This window comes from Malaclemys terrapin, chromosome 11 (genome assembly GCF_027887155.1).
Source record: "Malaclemys terrapin pileata isolate rMalTer1 chromosome 11, rMalTer1.hap1, whole genome shotgun sequence".
Taxonomy (NCBI): Eukaryota; Metazoa; Chordata; order Testudines; family Emydidae; genus Malaclemys; species Malaclemys terrapin.
In genome coordinates, this window is record NC_071515.1 from 41,974,847 (window position 1) to 41,998,127 (window position 23,281).

General features: G+C 41.1%; 1 protein-coding gene across 1 annotated transcript in view; it reads right to left on the reverse strand.

Annotated features, from left to right (window-relative positions):
• The window catches only part of MYO3B (myosin IIIB), a 328,398-nt gene that overhangs the window by 256,719 nt on the left and 48,398 nt on the right, over positions 1-23,281 (reverse strand). Inside the window, exons 7-8 of the mRNA XM_054043283.1 lie at positions 19,764-19,840; positions 2,817-2,962 (exon numbers count right to left, since the gene is read on the reverse strand). Coding sequence (XP_053899258.1) covers positions 2,817-2,962; positions 19,764-19,840 — 223 coding nt within the window. The remainder of the gene's footprint in view (positions 1-2,816; positions 2,963-19,763; positions 19,841-23,281) is intronic.

Below are 23,281 nucleotides of genomic sequence, written 5' to 3' on the forward strand. Positions count from 1 at the left end.
TGTCACATGTAAATTAAGCCAACACAATGGAAGCCCTGTTTGCATGTGAGGTCAATAGGTAAAACCAACAGGAGGGAGCACACTGGCAGGGCCGGCTCCAGGCATCAGCTTAACAAGCAGGTGCTTGGGGCGGCCAAGGGAGAGGGGTGGCACCTGCAGCAATTCGGGGACGGCAGGTCCCTCACTCCCTCTAGGAGCGAAGGACCTGCCGCTGAACTGCTGCCGCCGATCGCGGCTTTTTTTTTTTTTTTGCTTGGGGCGGCAGAAATGCTGGAGCCGGCCCTGCACACTGGACATCAAGCATTGGGGAAAAAAGACCCATTTCTATTCCATTTACTGAGGAAACCCCTTGTAGGTTGGGGGGAGATATTCATGAAAACTTGGATTCTGGTTATGACTGAAAACCAGCAGGTCTGACAAAGACTGAATGCTTGGAAGGAACTCCACTCTATTAAATAGAAAAGGTAACCATTGATAAGTGTAGATCTAGGATTGCATTTTATGGTTTTGTTTTATTTGTAACCTATTGTTCTTACTATCCTTGCTCACTAGCTCTTAAAACCTTTGTTAATAAATGTGTATTTATTTTCACTATAGCTAGATTACAGTGCTGTGTTGTTCTCAAGAATCTGATCCTGAGTTATTCTAGTCAAGCTGTGAGTACTCTGTCCCTTCAGGGATAGCCTACCTGGTTATTCATATGAGTGTCCAGTGACAGGAGTTGGATACAACAGAGGGGCAACAGAGAGACACTAGCAGAGGGGCTCGGGAATTGGTATATGTCTGTCAGTAGCCTGCACGAGAGAGAGAGATCTGCAGAGACCTGGAAGTCAGTGTGTGTTGGTGGCCAGAGGCTGTTGGTTTTCATGGATAGACAAGACTGCTTCACGCCAGGGGCATGCACAAAGGCGGGGGGGGGGGGGTAAGTAGCAGCATGGGACCCCCACCAATAATCAATGGGGATACAGAACTCCTCTGGCCCTAGGGCCATGGTAGAGAGAGCAAGCTCTTCTGGTTCTGGGGCACAGCGGGGTCACAGAACATGCCCCTCCAAAAGCGGTCAAATTTAAATTCCTGCGCAAGCCCCTGCACCATGCTAAGGGTATAGTAGCAAGGAACCTCACAACTCTGAGTAACCCTGGGGAGCACCACAGTGCCAACATGCTCAGTGCTGAGACTGCTAAAAAGGGCATCAGATGTAGTATGGACACCAGGAACTGGACTGAGATGGTCAAACAGCCCCCCTGATGGTAGCAACTTTTTGTCACTACTCACTATCCACCTGGATTGGATTTAAAACAGTACCTGGAGATGACAAGCTCCATATCCCATTAGCAGTCCCTCTTCCCATCAAGCACCCACCATAGTCTATTATGTCTTGTGGAAGTGGATAATTTCTAGTAGCGGCATTCTAGCTCGTAAAATGCAAAGCAGAAGAAAATCACTTCACTCAAAAAAATATTAAAAATTCTGTCATTAAGTAGTAAATACACACTATTTATCTTATCAAAGTAGACACCCCATCTTAGATATTGCAAAGTCATGCAGACATATATCAGTGAGTAGGGAGAGAGATAAATCATACACAGAAATCAAAGCATCCACATGTCCCATTCCATAGATCTTCCTATCACTTGCTGTTATTTAACACTATGACATGATTGTAGCCCTTCTAAACTGGTTTGAGTATTCATCTGATTAAATTTATGGACATTAGTTTTGAAATCTGGAGCCTCTCTTGCTGCTTTAATTGCCATGTCCTGTTTTATATTTGTGCCACTGCAACCAGAGGAACTGCTGCCTCAGTCTGAATAATTTGTGGAAGAGTAGTGGCAGTTCACATCTGGGTCGGGTACAAGGAGATAACATTATGACGCAGAACCTAAGACAGCCTCATCTGCATATAAATAGACCTAATCAGAAATGCAAATTGCAATCAGAAGAAATTTTAAAAGCCCGGGATAATTGTGCGATTGTGCAGATAACAAAAGGTCAAACACTTTTATTGTCAAAGCTTTTAAACTGCTATCAGCCAGTGGCGATTCTTCCTTTACAAACGCAATGTGGAAAAGGCAACCATATGCCAATTTGCAGTCAACCTTGGACAAATTCTTGAGAGATTTTTCCTACTATTACCGTGGCCCTCTTGTTAAACCCTATCTCACACTGACTATAAAATCTTGACTTGTCCAGTTAGAAACCCCAATCAGGTGATGATAAAGCAAAACAAATACAGATCATGTGAAATGAAATATTCAGGTGATATTAATAACTATGGAAAGAGCTTCCATCTTCTTTTTATATGTATATTGCACATCTTATCATCCAAGGGCAAATTAAAAAAAGAAATGATGGACACAATTTAGTGAAACTGACAGATTGCTACATAACATTCTCAAAATTACACGTATTTCTTCCACAATCAGACAAGTCTAAGATTCCAGAGGAATGCCATTTAAAAACATTATGCTACATTTCAGATACTAGCTTCTGCCTCTGTTGAAACAAATGCTTTTATCAATTACAGCTAAGAAAATTACATTTGCAGTCTATTGTTGATGGTATAGAAAATCAAAACCCAAGAGAAGAATAAAGTACATTTAGAATTCTATTATTTCAACTAGCCCTAACTATTAATTATTTCTAAAGTCAGAGTGAATAGGAATCCTCATAATGATAACTGTTTTTTATCTATTTTCCAGTGATGGTTTCTTACAATTCAAGGAGAAGTTGTTTACCAAATATTTATTTTACTTCTCACTAGACTCCCTGTGAACAACAAACTAGTGAGTCAAGAGAGCCATCTAGTGCCATACCTTGGAATCTTAAAAAGCGTTTTCACAGGATGCATGTCAAATAAAGGTGGGTCTCCATCACCCAATTCAATAGCTGTGATCCCAAGGGACCATACGTCACACCGAGCATCATAAGAGTAGTCATACTGTTGTTCACAAGCAATGACCTATCAGATAAAAGCAGGAAAAACAATGTATTAACCTTCTCATCAATTCGCGCTGTCCTAGCATGACATTAATGCACTTTTGATTACCAAAATCACATGCAACTCCTATTTCTGCAGCTTTGCCTGCATTTCCCAGATGGAAAAGACCTATAGAATTATAACCTCTCCTTAGGTTTGTTTGTTTTTATTTAAAAAAATATTCCCACAAAATTTAATAGAGAAGTATACCCCTGCTATAGAACTGTACAGGATGCTTCAAACAACTCTACAAAAAATTCTCTATTAAATTCTCTATATTTTAATTTCTACTGAAACCTATTGCAATTCTATTTCATACCTATTAACTTCTACAGCTATTTGTAAGGTGCCAGGGTGATTTGCATGATAAAAATATTCCATCACTCACTCCCATCAGTCAATTACTTGCAAATATATGTAGTTTGCCCCCTCTGGATTTGAATAAATAGAAAAAGCTGAATCAATATATCATGGGCCTGATCTAAAGCCCACTGAAGTTAATGGAAGTTTTTCCATAGACTTCAAAGGGGCTTTGGACCAGGACCTCTATGCACACTGCCAGTGAAAGTCAGTGCCTACATTCATATGATCACAAGTTTCACAACTAGATCTGAGCTCAAAACAAACCTCTGAATGTGAACATCCGCAAACCTTGCTGTGGAGGTCAGAAGCCAAATCCAGGTTAAAATTTGATCCTTATCTCTATAAATGCATGAAACAAAACCTCAGATCCAAAAACCCTTGCACTTATTGTGGTTTGGAATCTTGAGCCAAATTTTCCAGCTCAAACGCTTCACCATCACCGGGTGCTTTGAAAACTTTTTATACTCTGCTGTGTCATTAATAGGTATGTGCACAGTTTTCTGCAGGGGGTGAAATTAAATTGCAAATTTGTGTTAACTATAAACAGAATTGCTGACAGCACAAATTATTTTCTTATAAAATAAGTAAAGGGTGTTGAATATACAAGATAAGAAAATCTAGCAGAGGCAGTATAAGTTATGGTTAGAATAAGAGCATCTCCTATTACAGCAATAATTTATTTTTAATCAAGTCCTTCACTTGGTCTCTCTAGTTTAGTTGTTTGTCTAGAGCAAACTGATTCAGAAAAATTAGATCCCATGCTTGAACTTTCTGGCAAAGCTAGAACTAAATGTTCAGATAACATTCCTCCCTAATTTTTTTCACTTTAGCATGTCAGAGAACTTCCTGCTTCTATTCTGTTCTGTTTAGTTTCATATATCATCCTCACGAGCAGGATGTCTGAGTGTTCTCCAGTAGTGCATTACACATCATCATCATCATCATCTGTCATGTGAGGTTGGTTTTTTTCCCTTTTATCCTCACTCAAGAGGTAAAATTAAAGTAAAAAGTTTGTGGGGGTTCTTCATTGCTGTGGGAGTTCATTCCACAATCTTGGACTGACTCCCAGGAAAGGTCTGTCTCCCAAACAGACAAGCTTTACTCTGGCAGTGGACAGTTCCATTATATCTGAGGAGTGGAGTTGTCAACCACTGTTCTCATCCCAGAGCTACAGATGATCATGTAGGTATTATCCTAGGCCCAAGCAATTGAGTGCCTTGAAAATATGGACCAAGACCTTGAATTTGTCATGGTATTCTATGGGATGACAGCGTAAAGACCAGTTTGATGTGCTCACAGTAGCCCATATTGCTAAAAAGATATGTTGTCATGCTCTGTACTAGTTAGAGTTTCCAGATGGCTGCATGCCCAGATACGTTGTAGTGCTGTAGGACTGGAAGCACCAAAATACCCCACAGGCAGAACAGGAATCAAGACATGCAGTAATCGTCTGTGTGGTCACTGTGGGCCAGAAGAGGTAGACATTTGCTGGGCTGCCTAGGATGGCAGGACTCATGGAGTTAGCCATGCTAGCCACAGGGAAATAAAAGTAGAAGTCTAGTGGTAAAGCCTCTTCATGACATGTCCCATTCCAGAGGTCTGGATAACTTCTTATTTTTACAGTACCACATGAGTCTTTGCACATACAGGATGATACTTGTCCTGCCAAGAAGAGTTTATAATTTAAGGGTATAATTCTGCTCCCATTGAAACCAATGCCATCTTTGCCATTAACTTCATCAAGCCCTAAACTAGACAATATATGGACACAAAAGATGGGGAAAGAGAACGTAACACAGGATTATGCAGTGGAGAAGTTTGGCATGTGTACTGCTAATTTGGGGACAGGATGACAGATGCATTTGTATGTACATTTATCGGAACCGAAACATCAAACCCTTTTGAGATTTGCCTAGGACTATTTAGAACTGAAGTTATTTTTGTCTTGGCTTCAGTAGATATAGCACATGTAGAAAAGCATAGCTGCAAGCACATAATATACCGCAGAACGATTCTGACTGGAGCTCTGCTAGCTGGAGACAAGCACTGTATAATTAGCACTGCTGACCCACCAGCTGAAAGGAGTCTTGAGTTTAAAGGGCTGAAGCTCCTGAGGAAAGGTGCTACTGTACTCACTCGACGGCACTGGCTAAGCAGCCTGTGAGCAGTGTGAGCACAATGCTGAAAGCAGAGTGTATAAAAAATGAACATGGTACAAAATTGTTACCCTTGTTCCAAGGAGAGCAAAACTGCTAACCATGTCCAACAAATAAAATAAACCAGCTGAATGTCTTTCCACATGACATTATGCAGCCTATTTAATTTAATCTGATCTCACCTTAGGGGTAAAAAATATTTTCATAGGCCTTGTATACACTAGCGACATTTCCACAAAAGTCTCTCACTCGTTCAGTTCCACTGGTGTTTAGCAACACTGGAAGAGTTGGTGTAGGCACACCAAGGTGAGTGTCTCTCTCTCTCTCTCACACACACACACACACACACACTAAACTCAAGGCCTATATTGGTTCTTTATTCCCATTTCTTTATTCATGACTTCCAGATCTTATTTAAAGATGAAATTTTTTGTAACATTTATCAACGAAAGATTAACTTTAAAAAAAATCAATTAAAAATGATTGAATTTCAGAACAATTTATATTAGTAGGTAATTATTGATTAGCACACACAGCCTCCTTAACCCCTTCCCTGTCAGTGCAGGGTTCATACACCCCATCACACACAGTTTTCACAGGGAATTAGGCTTGGGGGCTCAGAGGTAATGGAAACTTCTTCACACTGCAGAGAAGCTTACCAAGCCCTCCATATCTGTCGTTCCAGCTAGACTGGAATAGCATCTAGAACCACTGCACCCTACAAAAGCGATTGTGGCAACTGGCTCTATGTAATTACAGTCCTATGAAGTAGTCCTTCAGCTTTCCTCAAAGCCCTCCTTCATGCTGCCTAGCTAGGAAGTCAGCGCTACTGTAGGCAAAGGGTAAGATGATGCAAACACCCCCACTCTGCACAGCAGATTTGGTGGTGTCCCATTGCTTTTTTGACCTTCTCGGATACTGTGCTGATAGATACATTTCTTCTACAAGGACTTATTTTTAGCTTTCAAAACGTAGCTTTCTGAATTCCATTGTATTGCGTCAATGCTGTTGCAGCTCCAGCATAACTCTTTCATTCCTATTGCAGTTCATTGTAGCTTTAGTTTGACCTTCATCAAAACTTAAATAAGAAAAAAAATAATCAAGGAAGAAGCTAAATTTTCTCTAGATTGTTTCAATTCTTTATCCACTTCCCAAAAACATCTGTGTTCCCAATGACACGTCACGTTACTGAAATCATGTGAGTCAGCTCCCATAAGGTGGTGACTCAGAGGAAGTCACAAGCAGTTAGCCCATACATAGCCAATTAAATAGACAGTATTTTTCTCTTTCACTTCCTTGAAATGTCAAAAATATTTATCTGCTTGGCTACAAAGCTGCTACACTCTATCCCCAGATCGCATTTGGATACTTGCATGGTCCTCATCACAGCATTGTGTGAGTTCTTCACAAATATTATGAAATTTGTCCTCAATATCCTGTGAGGCAGATGTAGCAGTTCCCCCATTTCGCAGTCAGAGAAGTGAAGTGAAGCATGGAGAGATTTATTCTCAGGATCAGCTAAAGATCTCAGAGATGGCAGAGCCAGGAAGTAAATCCAGATCTCCTGAGTCCAAGTCCAGTGACTTAAAACACAAAACCATCCTTTCCCTCCATAAGCATGGCATGTTGCCATTGATTCTAATTCTAAAATCTATTGTCTGCAGTTTGACAGCAAAATTCACTCTTCATCTAAACTTTCTTAGAACGTTTATTTACAAGCTATGCCAAAATAATTAAATGAGTGTCACAGGGAGTTGCATTCATGATGGATGGTGTAGTGAAGGGATATAGGCATTGTTTCCAGAACAATGTCATTGAGCTTCTGTAGGCTTCACAAACAGTTTAAGACCTACAATATTCCAACAAAGAGGAGAGAACATGTGAAGCATCTTTAGATACTCTCCTCTCTACAGCTGACAGCTTATGCCTTCAGTAAATACGGTACATGCTAGTAAAACTACATTACAGCAAAAATCCCGGCATCCCAAGTGAGAAGCATTTAAAAAAAATCAAATTCTCTGTCAATCTATTGTGAGTTCTTTTTGTTTCCAACGAAATTTAATCTGAAATGAAACATGCACCCCAGTTCATTTCAGGCAGTTTTTCATCACTCACCTCTAGCAAAAGAAGCTGGTCAGAAAAGACATTGCATTTGTTGCCACCTTGCTATGGAGTATGTAGAATGTATATGGATTGCATTATCACAGTCTCTGAGTGATTACTGAACTGAAGGCAGTTTGCCATTTACCTTGGGATTTGTTAGGATTTTACCATTGTGTGCCCTTCACAGAAGCTTGTGGTGGGGTAGGAGGGAAAGTAAGATTCTGCTTTATTGCTTCACCTATGGAAGATGAGCATGGACAGCAAAGCAGTTGTTTGAAGGTTGGTTTGTGCAGCTGGTTGGTTTCTATCTTGGAGTCTAAGGCCTTGTCTATACTACAAATGCTTTGCTGGTATAGCAATACTGGTATAGCTATTCCAACAGAGCACCCTGGCATAGATGCAACGTATGGCAACAGAAGGAGTTTTTCTGTCAGCATGGTAATACCACCTCCACAAACAACAATTAGCTGCACCTACACCGTGGGGTTTGCTGGCATAACTATGTCTGCTGGAGAGAGAGAGGGGGGCTTCACACACCTGACCACCATAGCTATGCAGACAAATCTTTGTATTGTAGGTCTGGCCTAAAACTGTGACTTCCTGGTCCCAAACTTTGAGTACTGTACTAAAGTTAATGCTCATTCTCCTGTGCATCCAATTCCATAGACCCTGCCATGGGGCTTCAGGGCATATGTGGCTTTAAGGGACCAGATCCAGATCTAGCAATCACAAGTTCATTTTCAAGATTTCCTGAAGAGCCTCCCGGTTTTGTCCTGTCTTCTGAGCTATAGCTGGTGTCTAGGCAACCCTCTACAGAGCAAGAATCTTTTAAATTGAAACAAAAGGCAAAACATTACAGTCTGCCTTCTCTGCAAGAGATCCAGAACCACATATTCCTGGGGACATGCCCTCTGTCAAAGAGTGCTTTAAGCCCCTCAGGTTCTAAGGGACTGATGTTTGAGATTTTCTTTTTTCCTCTCTCTGCTGTGCAAGGAGGCTAGGAAGACACAGGCACTAGAAGAAAATCCTAGACCAGGAAGTATGTTACCTACCCTGCCGCCCTTGCTCAAATACATAGTCAGACTTGCACCATATCTAGGAGTGTTCTTCCTCATTGACCCAAGCACAAATTGAGGAGGATTTCACCTTGGCTACCGTCCTCCAGGTCCAAAGCCTGGATCCTAGCAGAAGAGTGCAGTGTCTTTCACAATGTCTGCTGAGCATGACGTGGCCCTGCTCTCATCTGGGACTTAGGCCCTACAGTAATACAATCATAAATATAATAGTAAGTGCCAAACATTTCTTGAAGTTTGTGTGCAATAAAATTCAAAATTGTATCTATGCTCTACTGCTACCATACTAGATTTATTGTATTGTTTTCCCACCAAATGAGTTCAATTTTCAGAAATTTCAATATTCATTCATCTTCATGCCAGATAATACCAATTCAGAGGAAGGTGCAAGAATCTCCTTTATGGTCATTTATGAAATAGCCTATCCTGGGAGAAGTTTCTTCCTAACCCCAGATAGTTGATGACTGGTTTATGCCCTAGATAATTGAAAGTTAATATCCCTTTTGTTTTTAATCTTATCTGATGTAATGCATGCTATGAAAACAAATCTAACCTCTAGAAAGCGTTCTTTCAGTAATGTATCTTATAATTAGTGCTATGAAAATAGATATTTGCCACACATGCATTACACATGCTGTAAATATATATTTTCAAAATTTTCCTCACTAAAGGCCGAAAGGCCACACATTTTCTTCTTAGATTTATTTTCTATCACAAAATGCAAGCAAGCTTTGCATGCATGATCACTTTTAAATTACTTTCAGGCAGCAAAAAAATTAAAATGAATTTTTTTATACTTTCTGATTTCTCACCTGTTTAAGTTGTCTCCCTTTATCATGTGGATTCCTAGAGTTTCTTGTGGTAATCAGAATTTACAACCAAAAAAATAGTTTCATATTTCAATGGCACCTAAATGCATAGTCGAAATGCTCATATCAGAAGAGCTAATTTTAGCTAAACAGAAGTTAAAGCAAAGAGACCTAAAGCTATTAACCCAGGGCTGACCTTGAGTCCCATGATGTAGGCAAGTGAGCGGTGAACAAGATAAATTGAAGGGTGGAAATGGGGGAACATACTCAATGCTTTTTAGAGGATTGTATGCACTGCACATGTCTATTTAGAATTAATTTTGAAACACAGAACAGAATACAATTTTCAAATGAATGCAGTTCTGTGATTTTGATTGGGAGTTGGATTTTCTATTCCAGGTATTAGATGCCTTTTAACTACAGGTACCAATCTGATTTTTAGGGTTTATATAGTTTAGGTATAAACAAAATAAACCTGCTCTAAGATGAAATCTGTCGTAAGGCGACTGTTCTTGGAGCAAAAATCAGGTCCTGAACCTGAAAGCCCTTTATTCACATGAATATTGGACATCAGAAGGACTGCACTTGTAAAATTTTGCAGGATCAACCCATTGCTTTAGATATTTTTCAAATATATGATTGTAAACAAAAATATTATGCTAGTTTAATATTTGTGTTTACATAATGTAGAGAGAGCACCTCATATTACAGTGTGACACTAAGTATTTTCTCATTGTTCCAACATTCAGTTTATTCTCTCTCTCAAAAAAAAAAAGAAACCCCAATCAGATTCAAAGCCAGAAAATAAACAGGAGTTTTTTAAAATAAAAGCTGCTGTGGGTATATCTAGTTGAGCACCTGCTGCTCTAACATTCTCAGAAGCATGCTCTTGTGCTCTGAAGTAGTAAATTTCATAGAGATGTCTATTTCACCAAGGAGGAGGAAAGCATTCTGCTTTATGGGAATAACCTTGCTGAATGTTATGTTCTCTTGGCTGGTAACACGGACCCCAAACAGGGAGCTGATACAGCTTCAGACTCCTCGTTTGAAGTCATAGCCCCATTTAAGTCAACAGCAAAACTCCCATTGATTTCTAGGATAGATGCTAGCAATGAAATCTTGGCTCCATTGAACTTATATGATATCTTTTCCAAGGTGGAAGTCCCTATAGCTGTATGTCATGCTTCTATCCATACAGCTCTTCAATGAACACATTATTAAATGTGTTGTGCTCAACAGTCCCATAAGTAACTAGCATCTATGCACCTCTGTCATTTTCTGATGGTTATAAGTAAAGTGTAAAAGTTGGTGTCCATGGTAGCTCAGTCTCTGTTGTTTTTAAGTCACCCCCAATGTCTGTTCCAGATCCTGTATGGCAATTCCTGTTCCTAAAACTAGATTTGGTACAGGGTGACAGTGTGCTGATTCACATTAGGTTTACACTTAAGTTCTGAGATTCAGATTTCAGGCTGGACCAGGTCAAGAGTTTAGCTTTAATACTGCTAAAATCTTGTGAGCTTCTCTTGCAAAGTTTTGGATGAATGTGTTAGAACTCAAATGAGATCATCTGATTTTGTGATATTTTCACTATTCAGGGTAAGAATCTTGCGAAAACCATAGCACTGTTCCTTTGACCACTTCTGAACTGGAACTGGAACTGAGCCCCCTCCCACCCACTTTTTTTTTTTTTTTAAGATTTGGAATTAAAGATGTATGGATGAGTTCAATTCAAAGGATTCAAATTTGATTCTCCTCCCTTGTCCCCGGAGTATTTCAGGGATGACAGAGATAGGTTTTAGGTAACACATTTAACAGGTGACAACAAGTATTTATAAAAGTAATCTCAACAATGATTATGCTGAATCTAGCCTGGCTATATTCTCTGTTTCAGTCTCTGCAACTGATTCCTATAGGTGTGAGGCAATTATGATTAACATAATAACCAACTCTTAAGGTTACTTCTTAGGTTTCATCTTTTTTTTCCCCTGAGCTCTTCAGCTGCTTCTATACAGCTTACTTCCCATACAATTATCTCCCACTTTCACTTTCCAACCATATTTTGGTTAAACTCAGGATATGCACTGATCTCTTGCTCTTTTTCTCTGTCTTGATGCTATTATTTGACATACACATACATCAGAAAAACATTTCTGGAAGGCCCATTTACTCATTGGGGGCTTAGTCCAATTTCCTCATTTTTTTCTAGACCATATGCTTTCAATTTCTCTGATTCATATTATTTCCTATTGACCCACTTGTTTTAAGCTGTTTTGGGGTTCTCCTCTATTGTTTTTCCCCAGACACCCCCACATATCAAAGACATCAGATAAAAAGGAGCCAGGAAACTTTCTTTGCATGCTGCCCTCTGTTTTCTTTTCACTGTACAAGTTTCCATTAGCTTTCACTAATCTTACCTTAGATTCAATGGAAAATTTTGTTTTCAAAAAGCTGTTATCAAGGAGGATTTTTCAAGTTCTCATAGTTCTAGATTTTCATCTTTCATAGCACAATTTACACATGCATTAAAAAAAACTATGAAGGCATCACAAAAAGTAATGCAAATTCTACATCTGAGGGAATATAAAAGTGTCATTCACACAAACACAAGGAAACCAACTATAATGATGCAAGCCCATGAGCCTTACAGTACTTGAAATATAAAAGATAGTTCAAGGAGCAACATAATCAGGCTTGGAAGGATTAGATTTTTATTGGTAATTATCAATTTCACTATAAACACACACAAACCTATGAAAAAATATTTCCATCAATAATAATCAAAATTTACAGATAGGCAAAGTTAAACAAGTGCTGCTTGAGGACTAATAGAGTTTGACTTAAAGGATACTTTGTATATTTTAACCTGTGATGTTGACAATTTGTATTTCAACAGTTACAAAACTTTAACATTTTGAATCTCAACTACTGTCATTAAATAATCATTATCTGATTTCCTCTATTGTCTGACCCCCTCAATAATTTCCCACAATTGTGAACATTTAAATCAATAAAATTAGAAAAAATGTTTAAAACACATTATTTTGTACAACTATGAAAATTTAATTGCTAAGAATTTAAAAAATGCTTAAAACTTAACCGATATTATCCTTCAAAATTATTGTTTTTAAATAAAATTCTGCCAAGCCTAAGCATAGTGGATAGTTGAGCATTGTGCAGTTATTTCGCAGAGTTGTATCTCTACAATGCCTGATCAGTGCATACATGGTGGCTCACAGATGCATGCTTACTTGCTGAGGGTGAATGTACTTAGGGTGCTGGATTACTTGGAAACATCTTTTCAGAACAGGAACTTTAAAAAGAGCTGCCTCTGTTCTGATGTGGTATGTACAGAATGCTTTTCAGTCATTACATGTAACCATATTTTCAGATCACTTACTTCAAAATGTCCATTTATTTTTGGATTCTTATTCAAATTATTTTTATTATTTTCCAGTGAGACAATTAGAAGGGGAGTGGAGAGCAGGAAATTTGAGTAAGATTTCAAGCATTAACCCTGATAGTAATTACTCAAGCAAAACACTACTCTAAACAGCATCCTTAATTATCTGGGTTTAATAAAAATATTTTGTCATCTTAGCCCTTGGCAATGTCAGAATGAATGGTCTAAACTGTTTTTAGAGTGTCTTTAAGCAAGGTGATGCCATAAATAATAATGGCATGGTGGTTACTAAGGTGTCTCATGTCTCTTCTGTGACGTCAGCTGGTTGTTATGGAGATGGTAAAATATCAACCATTCTTTGTGAGTCTGTACGAGATCAATTTTTGGATCCATTACAGCAGGTTCATTTCTCTGCCCAACTGTAATCGGTTTTCCATGGCAAAAAAAAGAAGACCAGATGGGACTGTAACATTTTTAAAAAGAAACAAATGTTTGCATTATATTCAAAACTGTATGCCGTATGATACAGACCTTTGCTTGTTTACAACAGATGCAGAATGTAAGCTCTATCCCAAATAGCCTGTGGTTCAAACAGATTATATGTTCCATCATTTCTGTTGGAGGCCACTATTTTTGTTTAGATTTAATATTGCGCATTCTCTCTCTTTTTGTGTGTTTTTGTACCATTTTATAAAACACAGACTCCTGCAATATTTGCAGTGACTTAAAGGGACACTGTCAAGGTTATCATTCTCTGTCATGCAGTCACTGCAAATGCAGGGGAGTTAGTTCACTTTTAATCTAAAAGTAAGACAAAATCTCCTAAAGCTGCATGAAATGGGATGAACAGTAAAAATACAGTGCCCTGGTCTACACTACGCATTTAGGTCGAATTTAGCAGCGTTAGATCGATTTAACCCAGCACCCGTCCACATGACGAAGCCATTTTTGTCGACTTAAAGGGCTCTTAAAATCAATTTCTGTACTCCTCCCCGACGAGGGGATTAGCGCTGAAATTGACCCTACTGGGTCGAATTTGGGGTAGTGTGGATGCAATTCAATGGTAGTGGCATCCGGAAGCTATCCCAGAGTGCTCCATTGTGACCACTCTGGACAGCACTCTCAACTCAGATGCACTGGCCAGGTAGATAGGAAAAGCCCCGCAAACTTTTGAATTTCATTTCCTGTTTGGCCAGCATGGCGAGCTGATCAGCACAGGTGACCATGCAGAACTCATCAGCACAGATGACCATGGAATCCCAGAATCGCAAAAGAGCTCCAGCATGGTCCGAACGGGAGGTACTGCATCTGATCGCTGTATGGGGAGACGAATCCGTGCTATCCGAACTCTGTTCCAAAAGACGAAATGCCGGAATATTTGAAAAAAATCTCCAAGGGCATGAAGGACAGAGGTTATAACAGGGACCCACAGCAGTGCCACGTGATACTTAAGAAGCTCAGGCAAGCCTACCAAAGAACCAGAGAGGCAAATGGCCGCTCTGGGTCAGAGCCCCAGACATGCTGCTTCTATGATGAGCTGCATGCCATTCTAGAGGGTGCCCCTACAACTACCCCACCCTTATGCGCCCCTCCTCTTCCATCCCTCCCGGGCTATCTTGGCAGTTATCCCCCACATTTGTGTGACAAATTAATAAAGAATGCATGAATTTGAAACAACGACTTTATTGTCTCTGCAAGCAGAGATCAAAGGCGGAGGGGAGGACGGTTGGCTTACAGGGAAGTAGAGTGAACCAAGGTGTGGGTTTTCATCAAGGAGAAACAAACAGAACTTTCACACAGTAGCCTGGTCAGTCATGAAACTGGTTTTAAAAGCTTCTCTGATGCGCAGCATGCCCTGCTGTGCTCTTCTAATCTCCCTGGTGTCTGGCTGTGCGTAATCAGCGGCCAGGCAATTTGTCTCAACCTCCCACCCCACCATAAACGTCTCCCCCTCACTCTCACAGATATTGTGGAGCGCACAGCAAGCAGTAATAACGATGGGAACATTGGTTTCGCTGAGGTCTAACCGAGTCAGTAAACTGTACCAGTGAGCTTTTAAACATCCAAAGGCACATTCTACCACCATTATGCACCTGCTCAGCCTATAGTTGAACTGCTCCTTACTACTTTCCAGGCTTCATGAGCCCTGGGAGAGCAGCCTGAGACAGAAGCCTCCAGCTGGCATGATATTCCAGGCAGGACTGAATCTCCATTAGACAAAACTTAAAGAAGAAAATGACCTGGAGTCATTTCCATTTTTGTCTAGGCGCCCCCAACTGACCTCACTGAGGCCAGCCAGGAGCACCCATGTCTGCCCAGGCGCCCCCAACCAACCTAACCGAGGTCGGCCAGGAGCACCCACGGAACAACGACGACAGTTAGCAGTCATATTGCACTGTCTGCCGTCCGCAAGGCAAGGCAAGGAGATGCTGCTGTGTAGCACTGCAGTACCGCGTCTGTCAGCAGCACCCAGGAGACATATGACAGTGAGCTGGTGAGCTGGTGACAGTGAGCTGAGTGAGCTCCATGCTTGCCGTGGTATGTCGTCTGCACGGGGAACCCAGGAAAAAAGGCGAGAAACAATTTTTTGTCGTTGCTTTCACGGAGGGAGGGAGGAGGGCCTGACGACATGTACCCAGAACCACCCGCGACAATGTTTTTGCACCATCAGGCATTGGGAGCTCAACCCACAGTGCAACGCTCCGAAAGTCGATGCTAGCCTTGGTACTGTGGACACATACTGCCGACTTAATGCGCTTAGTGGGGACACACACAATCGACTGTATCAAATCGATTTCTAAAAAAATCGACTTCTATTAAATAGACCTAATTTCGTAGTGTAGACATACACAGTGGGATGCCTCTGGGTAGGCTGTTATAAAAGTGCACTGAGTCAGTTCTCTTGCCTAAGAAGCTTGATGGGGACCCTTTAATTTTCTTCATTTCTATTTTATGTTACGTCCATGGATCTAAACATGCTTTGCTACTTATGAGCATATAGAGGCCTTGCTCCACACTGGAGAAAGCCAACCAATTCCACTAATAGTCTGCCCATACTATCTGCAGTCTCAGCGACTTGTGACCCCTCTTCTATGCTTAGCCTCTCACTGTCCTTCCTCATCTATCCAGTGTTTGATGCCAATGCTGCAGGCTGGCAAGGAGCTGTGCCAGAGCTCTTTTTCTCTTGGCACTCCTCCTCATGCTGTTTGTTATGTTCCTGGCATGCTAGCTGGTAGCATTTGTGGGTGAAGGAGTTACATGATTAAGCAGATGTTGGGTGCCTGGTCACAAGTGGGAGAAAATCACTGGCCAAACTAAGCCTTCACAGAAAAAGACCCTGTAAAACCTAAGGCTGGACCGGTAATAACATTGCAACCAAGAACTACTTTCCATGGAGCAATAGAACTAATTAAAATATGTTAGAAATGTTAAAACAAAACCAGATTGAGATCAAAACCAGATAAGACCAAACACCAAATGTATCATAATGTACAAATCTCTGTGCTCTAAACTGGGAGGTAATGTTCAAAAGGGACACAGCGAAAGCAAAGACAATGAAAACCAGTAGTTTAATTTTTATTTGTGAAAGCAATTTTGCAAAGCAAATAAATAGTAAAAGAATCTATTATCCAAAAATGGATGGAGACGACAAGACATTAACTCATTTTCAAGAGCTGGTTCTTATTAACTCTTATTTTGTTGGGTATAAAAGTTCATTGAAGTACTAGTAGAACACCAACCAGTTTATCTCCCATAAATTACACAGCAATTTTAATAGCTACTTTAGTATTATCACCTTACTATCTGATATCAGACCACTGAATTATAACATACCACTGTGCTATAGTTTTGCAATGGGAATAAAGATTTTTCCTGTAATATACAAAGGTTTCAGGTTTTTGTTTCACACATTAACGATTAAAATGAAAGAAACATCTACAGTCTTAGAATCTTAACAGTTCACCTTATCTGCAGGAGGCAATTAGAGTTTTTTGTGTTTGTTTTAAACAAGAACTCAATGGAATTCACCTTGCAGCTCAGGTGGAATTGTAGGGGTCTAAAGCTGAATGTGTCGCTCCCTGACTTCAGATCAACATAAGACAGCAACATGCAGCGCAACAGACTTGCTACATCTAAGCCTGGTGCTCTTTCAAAAGGCTGGTGCACATGTTCTTCATAAAGAATAGTTTCCATGTGGTGACTATTAGCTATCTTTACGCATAGTTGATATTATGGAACCTACATTTATTTTGCTGCTTTTTACTGTAAACTTTACTGTAAACTCATATGAGGGCCATCTGAACCTTGATTTTAGACTATTTGTCTTTAGTTGAACACTTTCATGTACAGATTGTGGCCTAAGGGCTAAATGAGGCAGGGCTGAGTCTAGGTTTTGCAGGACTCCATCTATTTTCCTCCAAGTCTGTAAGTGGGAGACCTGGGTTCAAGTCTCAGCTCCACATCAGGCAGAGCAGGATTCAAATCTGGCTTTCCCATATCCCAGGTCAGTACTTTAATCACAAGATTATCACCTATTCTGGGGTGGGCTGGTGACTCTCTCTCTCTCTCTTTTGTGGAAAATGTCTAAAGGTCTCAGGTTCATCCCCATACAGAATGGAAAAAATTTTGAAATCTTCAAAATATTACCAGGATGGGAAAAACATTTTCCACCCATTCCTGCACAATACATAATTTATATATATAAAAGTAAGAATAAGTTCAGTGGACATTAGCATCCTCATTAATTTAAGCTTCCTGTTTACTATGGGGATGTTTAGTTCAATATAGTAATAGATCAGGATAAACATTACTACTTATAACTTTGATAGCACACAAGAGTAATGTACTAACTACCAACCCATACTTTTAAATACCTTCCCAGTGCTCATTTCTTCCAGGGCAGCATGAGAATATTGACCATCTTCAGAACTAAGCAAATAGACCCACAAAACAAGTCCAACTGAAGGAAAATCATATCCATTTTGCTCAGCCCAGTAATCTTAACACGTGTTATGGAAGAAGCGCATCTTATCACTGTAATGGTGTGGCTCCCCCTCTTGCAAGTGCCTCTTCTGGTTGGGTGTGTCTACAGTCTTTAAATAGTCCTGGCCCAGGAATCCCTGGGGCTTCCTCCCTGAAGGCCAGGGCCGGCTCTGGCTTTTTTGCCGCCCAAAGCAAAAAAGCCTCCCGCCGCCGCCGCCCCCCCCCCCCCAGCACGGCAGGGGAGGGCGCCGAGCCCGGCCACGGGCCGCTCTCCCCGACCGGCCGGAGCGCCGGGGGGAGGGCGGCGAGCCCGGCTGGGGCTCCGCTCTCCCCGTTGGCCAGAGCGCCAGGGGGAAGGCGGCGAGCCCAGCCGGGTCTCTGCTCTCCCTGGCGGCCGGAGCCAGAGCGCCACACCACCCCCCTCCAAGTGCCACCCCAAGCACAAGCTTGGTGGGCTGCTGCCTGGAGCCGGCCCTGCTGAAGGCAATGGTTTCACCTTCTCTGGTCTGTTCTGGCTCCAGATCACTAGCTAGGCCACTAGGTAGTTTAGATCCCCTTCTGGAGGTTTCAATTGTAGGTCACTTCCCCAGTGGCCTATGGAAGGAACCCAGGTCCACCCAGCATTTCGCATCCCAGCCCAGGAACCCTAAGAATAGCAGCCACTCACTGCTGTGTCCTTTTAATGAAACTGCTTTCAGTTCCCTAGGCCACTTCTGCACCACCTCAGTCTTCACCGGTGCATCATTCTTAGCTCAGGGCTCTTCTGTGTTCAGGCCCAGCAGCCAGACAGGAGCTCTTTTTCGCTTCCCCAGTCCTCCTGGGACCTGATTGGCTGTTCCCTGAAGCCTTTCTGATTGGCTAGCCTTTTGAGGCCTCCCCCTGATTGGCTGATTGCTGCAGTGTCTCTCTAGGCCACTAGGAGGACTTAGCGCCACTGCTCTTTTCCTGGCCTAGTCCACCCTGTCACAAACACAAATAAACTGCTAAAGGTATCTGCAAACACTGACCAATGTGCCACCCATCCTGCACAAGAGCACATGGAAAGGACCAGATTACTTCCAGAACTCTGGATTTCTACTGTAGCACACAGTTCACCTGTGACCCCCTCCCCAGGTTGGTGGAACACCTGGGGATGGGGTCTGGCAAGGGATGAGCCCGAAAAGATAGTGCAGGCTGGGAATCTGGATCCCCAGCTAAGCAGATAACCGCCAACTGAGCAAAGGGGCTCACTTAATGTGCTGTACTGTAACACCTCACTTAAGGATAAGTCCTATAGAATACAATAGGGATAAAATAATAGGATTAGCTTTATACATATTATGCTAAAAACCCACAGAATTTCAGAGAGATTAGATCCCTTCTATAGGCTTTTTGAACCATATAGAGTTCTATAGTTGGGATAGAATTCTGTACTAAAATCCATTGAATGATTCACTGAAATCCATGGAAAAGCTATCCATTAAATTCTATATGGACACTCCCATAAGTGCCTCCCCTCGCCATGGCAGGAGCAATAGCCATTGGCCCTGCTCTCTTACTCTGCAGAGGGGAATCACAGAGAGTGTAAAGCTAGAGTTATTTCATGCCTTAAGGAAGCATTACCATAAGTTTCCTGTAGATTAGCCTATAGTTTTATGGAAAAGCTGCAAATAATCCTCTTTAATAGAAGAGGATAATGCCTCTGTTATTAAAGGAATCTAATTTGTCTATTCATCCCATTGCATAAGAGCTACAGACATGGAAGGAAATGAAACAGAACTGTAGCTGGGAACCACCAAATGCTTTTTCTGGTTATCATAGGTATCAGATTTTTGAGTCAATGTAGAATTGGGACAAAATTGTGTACTGCAATGAACAGAGGCAACAGAGACAAAATAAAGAAAATGCTTTGCCCACCTCCGGTGCCATCCAAAAGGGCGTTCCCACCGAAGTGTTTCTGCGTAGCCGGGTGCTGGTGAGCTGGGCTGAAACACCTGCAATAAAATGGATTCAGATTTTGGCCTAAAATTCATGATGTATTTTCAGTTCAGATTATATCAAGTCTCAGGAAAACAAACACATGATCCTTAAAGCACGTCTGCAAAACAGCAGTCAAAATCAGAGCAAGGTGTACCATTTGTACGAAATTATTTATTTGATAAATTTCACATTTTGCTTTAATCATTACTTGTTCAAGGGCAGACCACAACTTGTTATTCAGAATTGTTCAAATAATTGCTCTAAATAATTCTTGGTTTGAAGCTCATTCACTTATTTATTTAACTCTGATTCTTGCTCACACCAGCAGCATTTGTAGCTGCTATATAGACTTGCATAGAGATTATAGTTACAACTACACACTAAAGTGGTACTGAATACCAATGAGCCAAAAAAAAAAAAATGTTTTAAAAGAGAGAAATAAAGAAAAAGAACTGTAGTTCTCAGACATTTTAGGACAATTTATACAGTGAACAATATGTGTTAATATGTATCATGCTGAAAGCAACTTAAGGAGAAATATAAATATATATTACATCCAAAAAATCTACTTTAAAGGAATGATACAGTTGCAAAGTCAGGCAATCAAAAGTTAAGAAATGCTAAAATTAAGGTTGCCTGTGCCACTTTAATTTGGCCCTCTTGTGCATATGCTTTATGAGATAGTCTTTAATTACATGATCACATACCCCTGCATATCCCACAGGAACCCTACTACATTCAGTGCACAGAATAGACGGTGTTTACTAAAAGGGTTCAATATTTATTTTTATCCTCATTCAATGTGTGGCCCTATGCCTTATTTCTGCACACCACTCAAACCCTGCACTGAACACAGAACTATAATTATTCTCATGGGTTTTTCTATGGTGTTATCATCATAGTATCTTAGTGTTTTTTAAAAATAATGAATATATCTTCACAATGCCCTTTTTTACACCTAGGTAATCAAGGCACAGAGATTAAAGCCAAAATTCTCAAATGTGACAACTAATTTTCTGTGCCCAATTTGAGGAGTCTAGGTCTGCTTTTTCAGAGTAGTTGGCATTTTAAAGCACTTTATATGTTCAGAGCAGAGCTCCTATATACCACAGCTGCAGCTGAGCAAGGTCAGCACTTCAGCAGAACAGATCCCAGAGTCCTGAAACTCCTGCCTCAGTCATTACACACCTTCCAATTTCTGCAACAAATGACACAGGCATAATACAGACAATGGCATAATTCACTACACAGCCCTGTTTCATACCCCAAGGAAGTCCATTCAATGCACTGAATGAGGCAGGCCTCCTGCCCTATCCTCTTCCCCATAACTATCACACAAACTCCTGTGCCATGTCCCCCCTGCCAGTAGCCAGTTCTTGCCCTTATCCTCCCATTGCCCAGTCTCCTCCTCCTGTTCTTGCCTGTGTTCTTCCTCCCTGCTCCTGTCCCCCCATCTGTGGATCCTGCCCCTTTCCTCTTGTTCCTCTGCTCTTGCGCCTCTTTTGGTTCTATTCCTCCGCCCTTTGGTCTTCTGTCTCCCTCTGCTCCTGCCTCTTTTCCAAACTTCTAGGTTCCTGTTCAGAGCCACCCCCACAGCAGGGATGGTTCTTGGAGTGTTGCCCTGGGCACCAAATCGCCCCGCCACTCAACTTTTTTGTTTGTTTTTACTCTACTGATTGGCTGGGGGCAGGGAGGGGACAAAACCAAGCCACAGCCAGCCACTCAGGGGCAAGGGGCTGCAAATGTTTTCCACCCTGGCCAGCAAAATGGCACGCACCACTGCTGCTCCCCAGACTCCTGTTCCACCACCCTGAATCTCTTCCTCACCTTCTGAATCTGAGTCACATTGTTTCCTCCTTTCCCTTCACACTACCTGCCACAAGGGGATCCAGAACACAGGAGAGATTGTTTCCCTGTCAACTCTGCTCTCAGTTCTGGGCCTGGGTCCACAACATCCCTTGGTAACCAAGAGGAGTAACTGCAGGGAAAGTGTTGCCCAGTTCCTGTGGAGTCCCAGAATGGCGCATGCTCAGCCCTTTTGTGAAGATAGCGCATGCACAGTCCTGTCACACACAGGAGCTGTGAAGGGATGGAGCATGCTCAGTTCACTCAGAACTTTAAGAGAACTTAGATGCAAACTCCAGTAAGTCTCTACTGATTATGTGTGGACTGCAATTTTTCAGATGTCACAACTCGACCAAATTTGGGCAAATTGTCAGAGGACAGAAAGAGTCACGTCCCTGACACTAGGGCAATCCCCTGCCAAATTTAAAGTCTCTGCTCCAAAGCATGGGAGTGCTAGAGCTTCTCGGTGAAATCATTGTCAGTATTTGTTAAACACTGGAAAAACAACACACTTTTCCCTAAGCTCATTCTTAGAAACTCTAACCTCAAGCTGTAGTTTCCTCCTCCACATTAAATATGCCCAGTGATGTGTTCTTGTTTTAGAAAGGAAAAGGTAGATTTCTGCCAGTCTACACTAGTTATTGCTCAAGATTATACTGGTAAAACTGCCTCAAATGAAAAGTAGTGTTGTTGTAACCATGTCGGTCCCAGGGCATTAGAGAGACAAGGTGGGTGAGGTAATATATTTTATTGGATCAATACTGTCAGTATGAGAGACAAGCTTGCAAGCTGACACAGAGCTCTTCTTCCAGTCTGGGAAATGTATTCAGATTATTACAGTTAAATACGTGATGGAACAATTATGCTAAACAATCTGTTCCATCTTGTATTTAGCTGTGACACTGAGTAAGTTTCCCAGACCTGAAGAAGAGCTCTGTGTGGCATGGAAGCTTGTCTCTCTTGCTGACAGAAGTTGGTCAAATAAAAGATATTACATCACCTATCTTGTCTCTCTAATGAAAAGTGATTTTTAGCCTCACCAAAGAGATTACTAGGCTATCACTAGTTTTGCCTTAGGCCACATATGTTTCTCCCAGCACTACTTAAAATTGAGTGTCTCTACACTCAACAGTAATGAATTTCTGTCCCTAGCAGCTAATAAAGAGGCATCTGCTTCCTAAATTTATTCCACAGATTTAAAACCAACAGATTTTAAATATAATTTTAGTTTTATAATACTGTGACATTAGGAAAGTTAAGTTTGCTTTTCCCTTCATGCACCATATTATAATTCTGGGCCATTCCTTTATTGCCAGAATTCTGGCATGCCAGTTTTATGGTACTTTCTCAATATATGAGTATTTTACTTTAGCAACATGAGGAGTTAGGCAAACAGTTGTACAATACTGTATTTTCAAAACGGTTTACCTAACACTTTATACTGACTCACTATGATTTTCTGCTCCCTTTATTGTTAATAAAATTTCTCTTTATATGTACATATCTGACTCTAAAGAGGAACTACAGCATTATTTTACTTTACTAAATGTATATGTATTTCAAGATAGAAATATTCATCTGAGGGTAAATTCTATTGCAAAGTTCCCCTT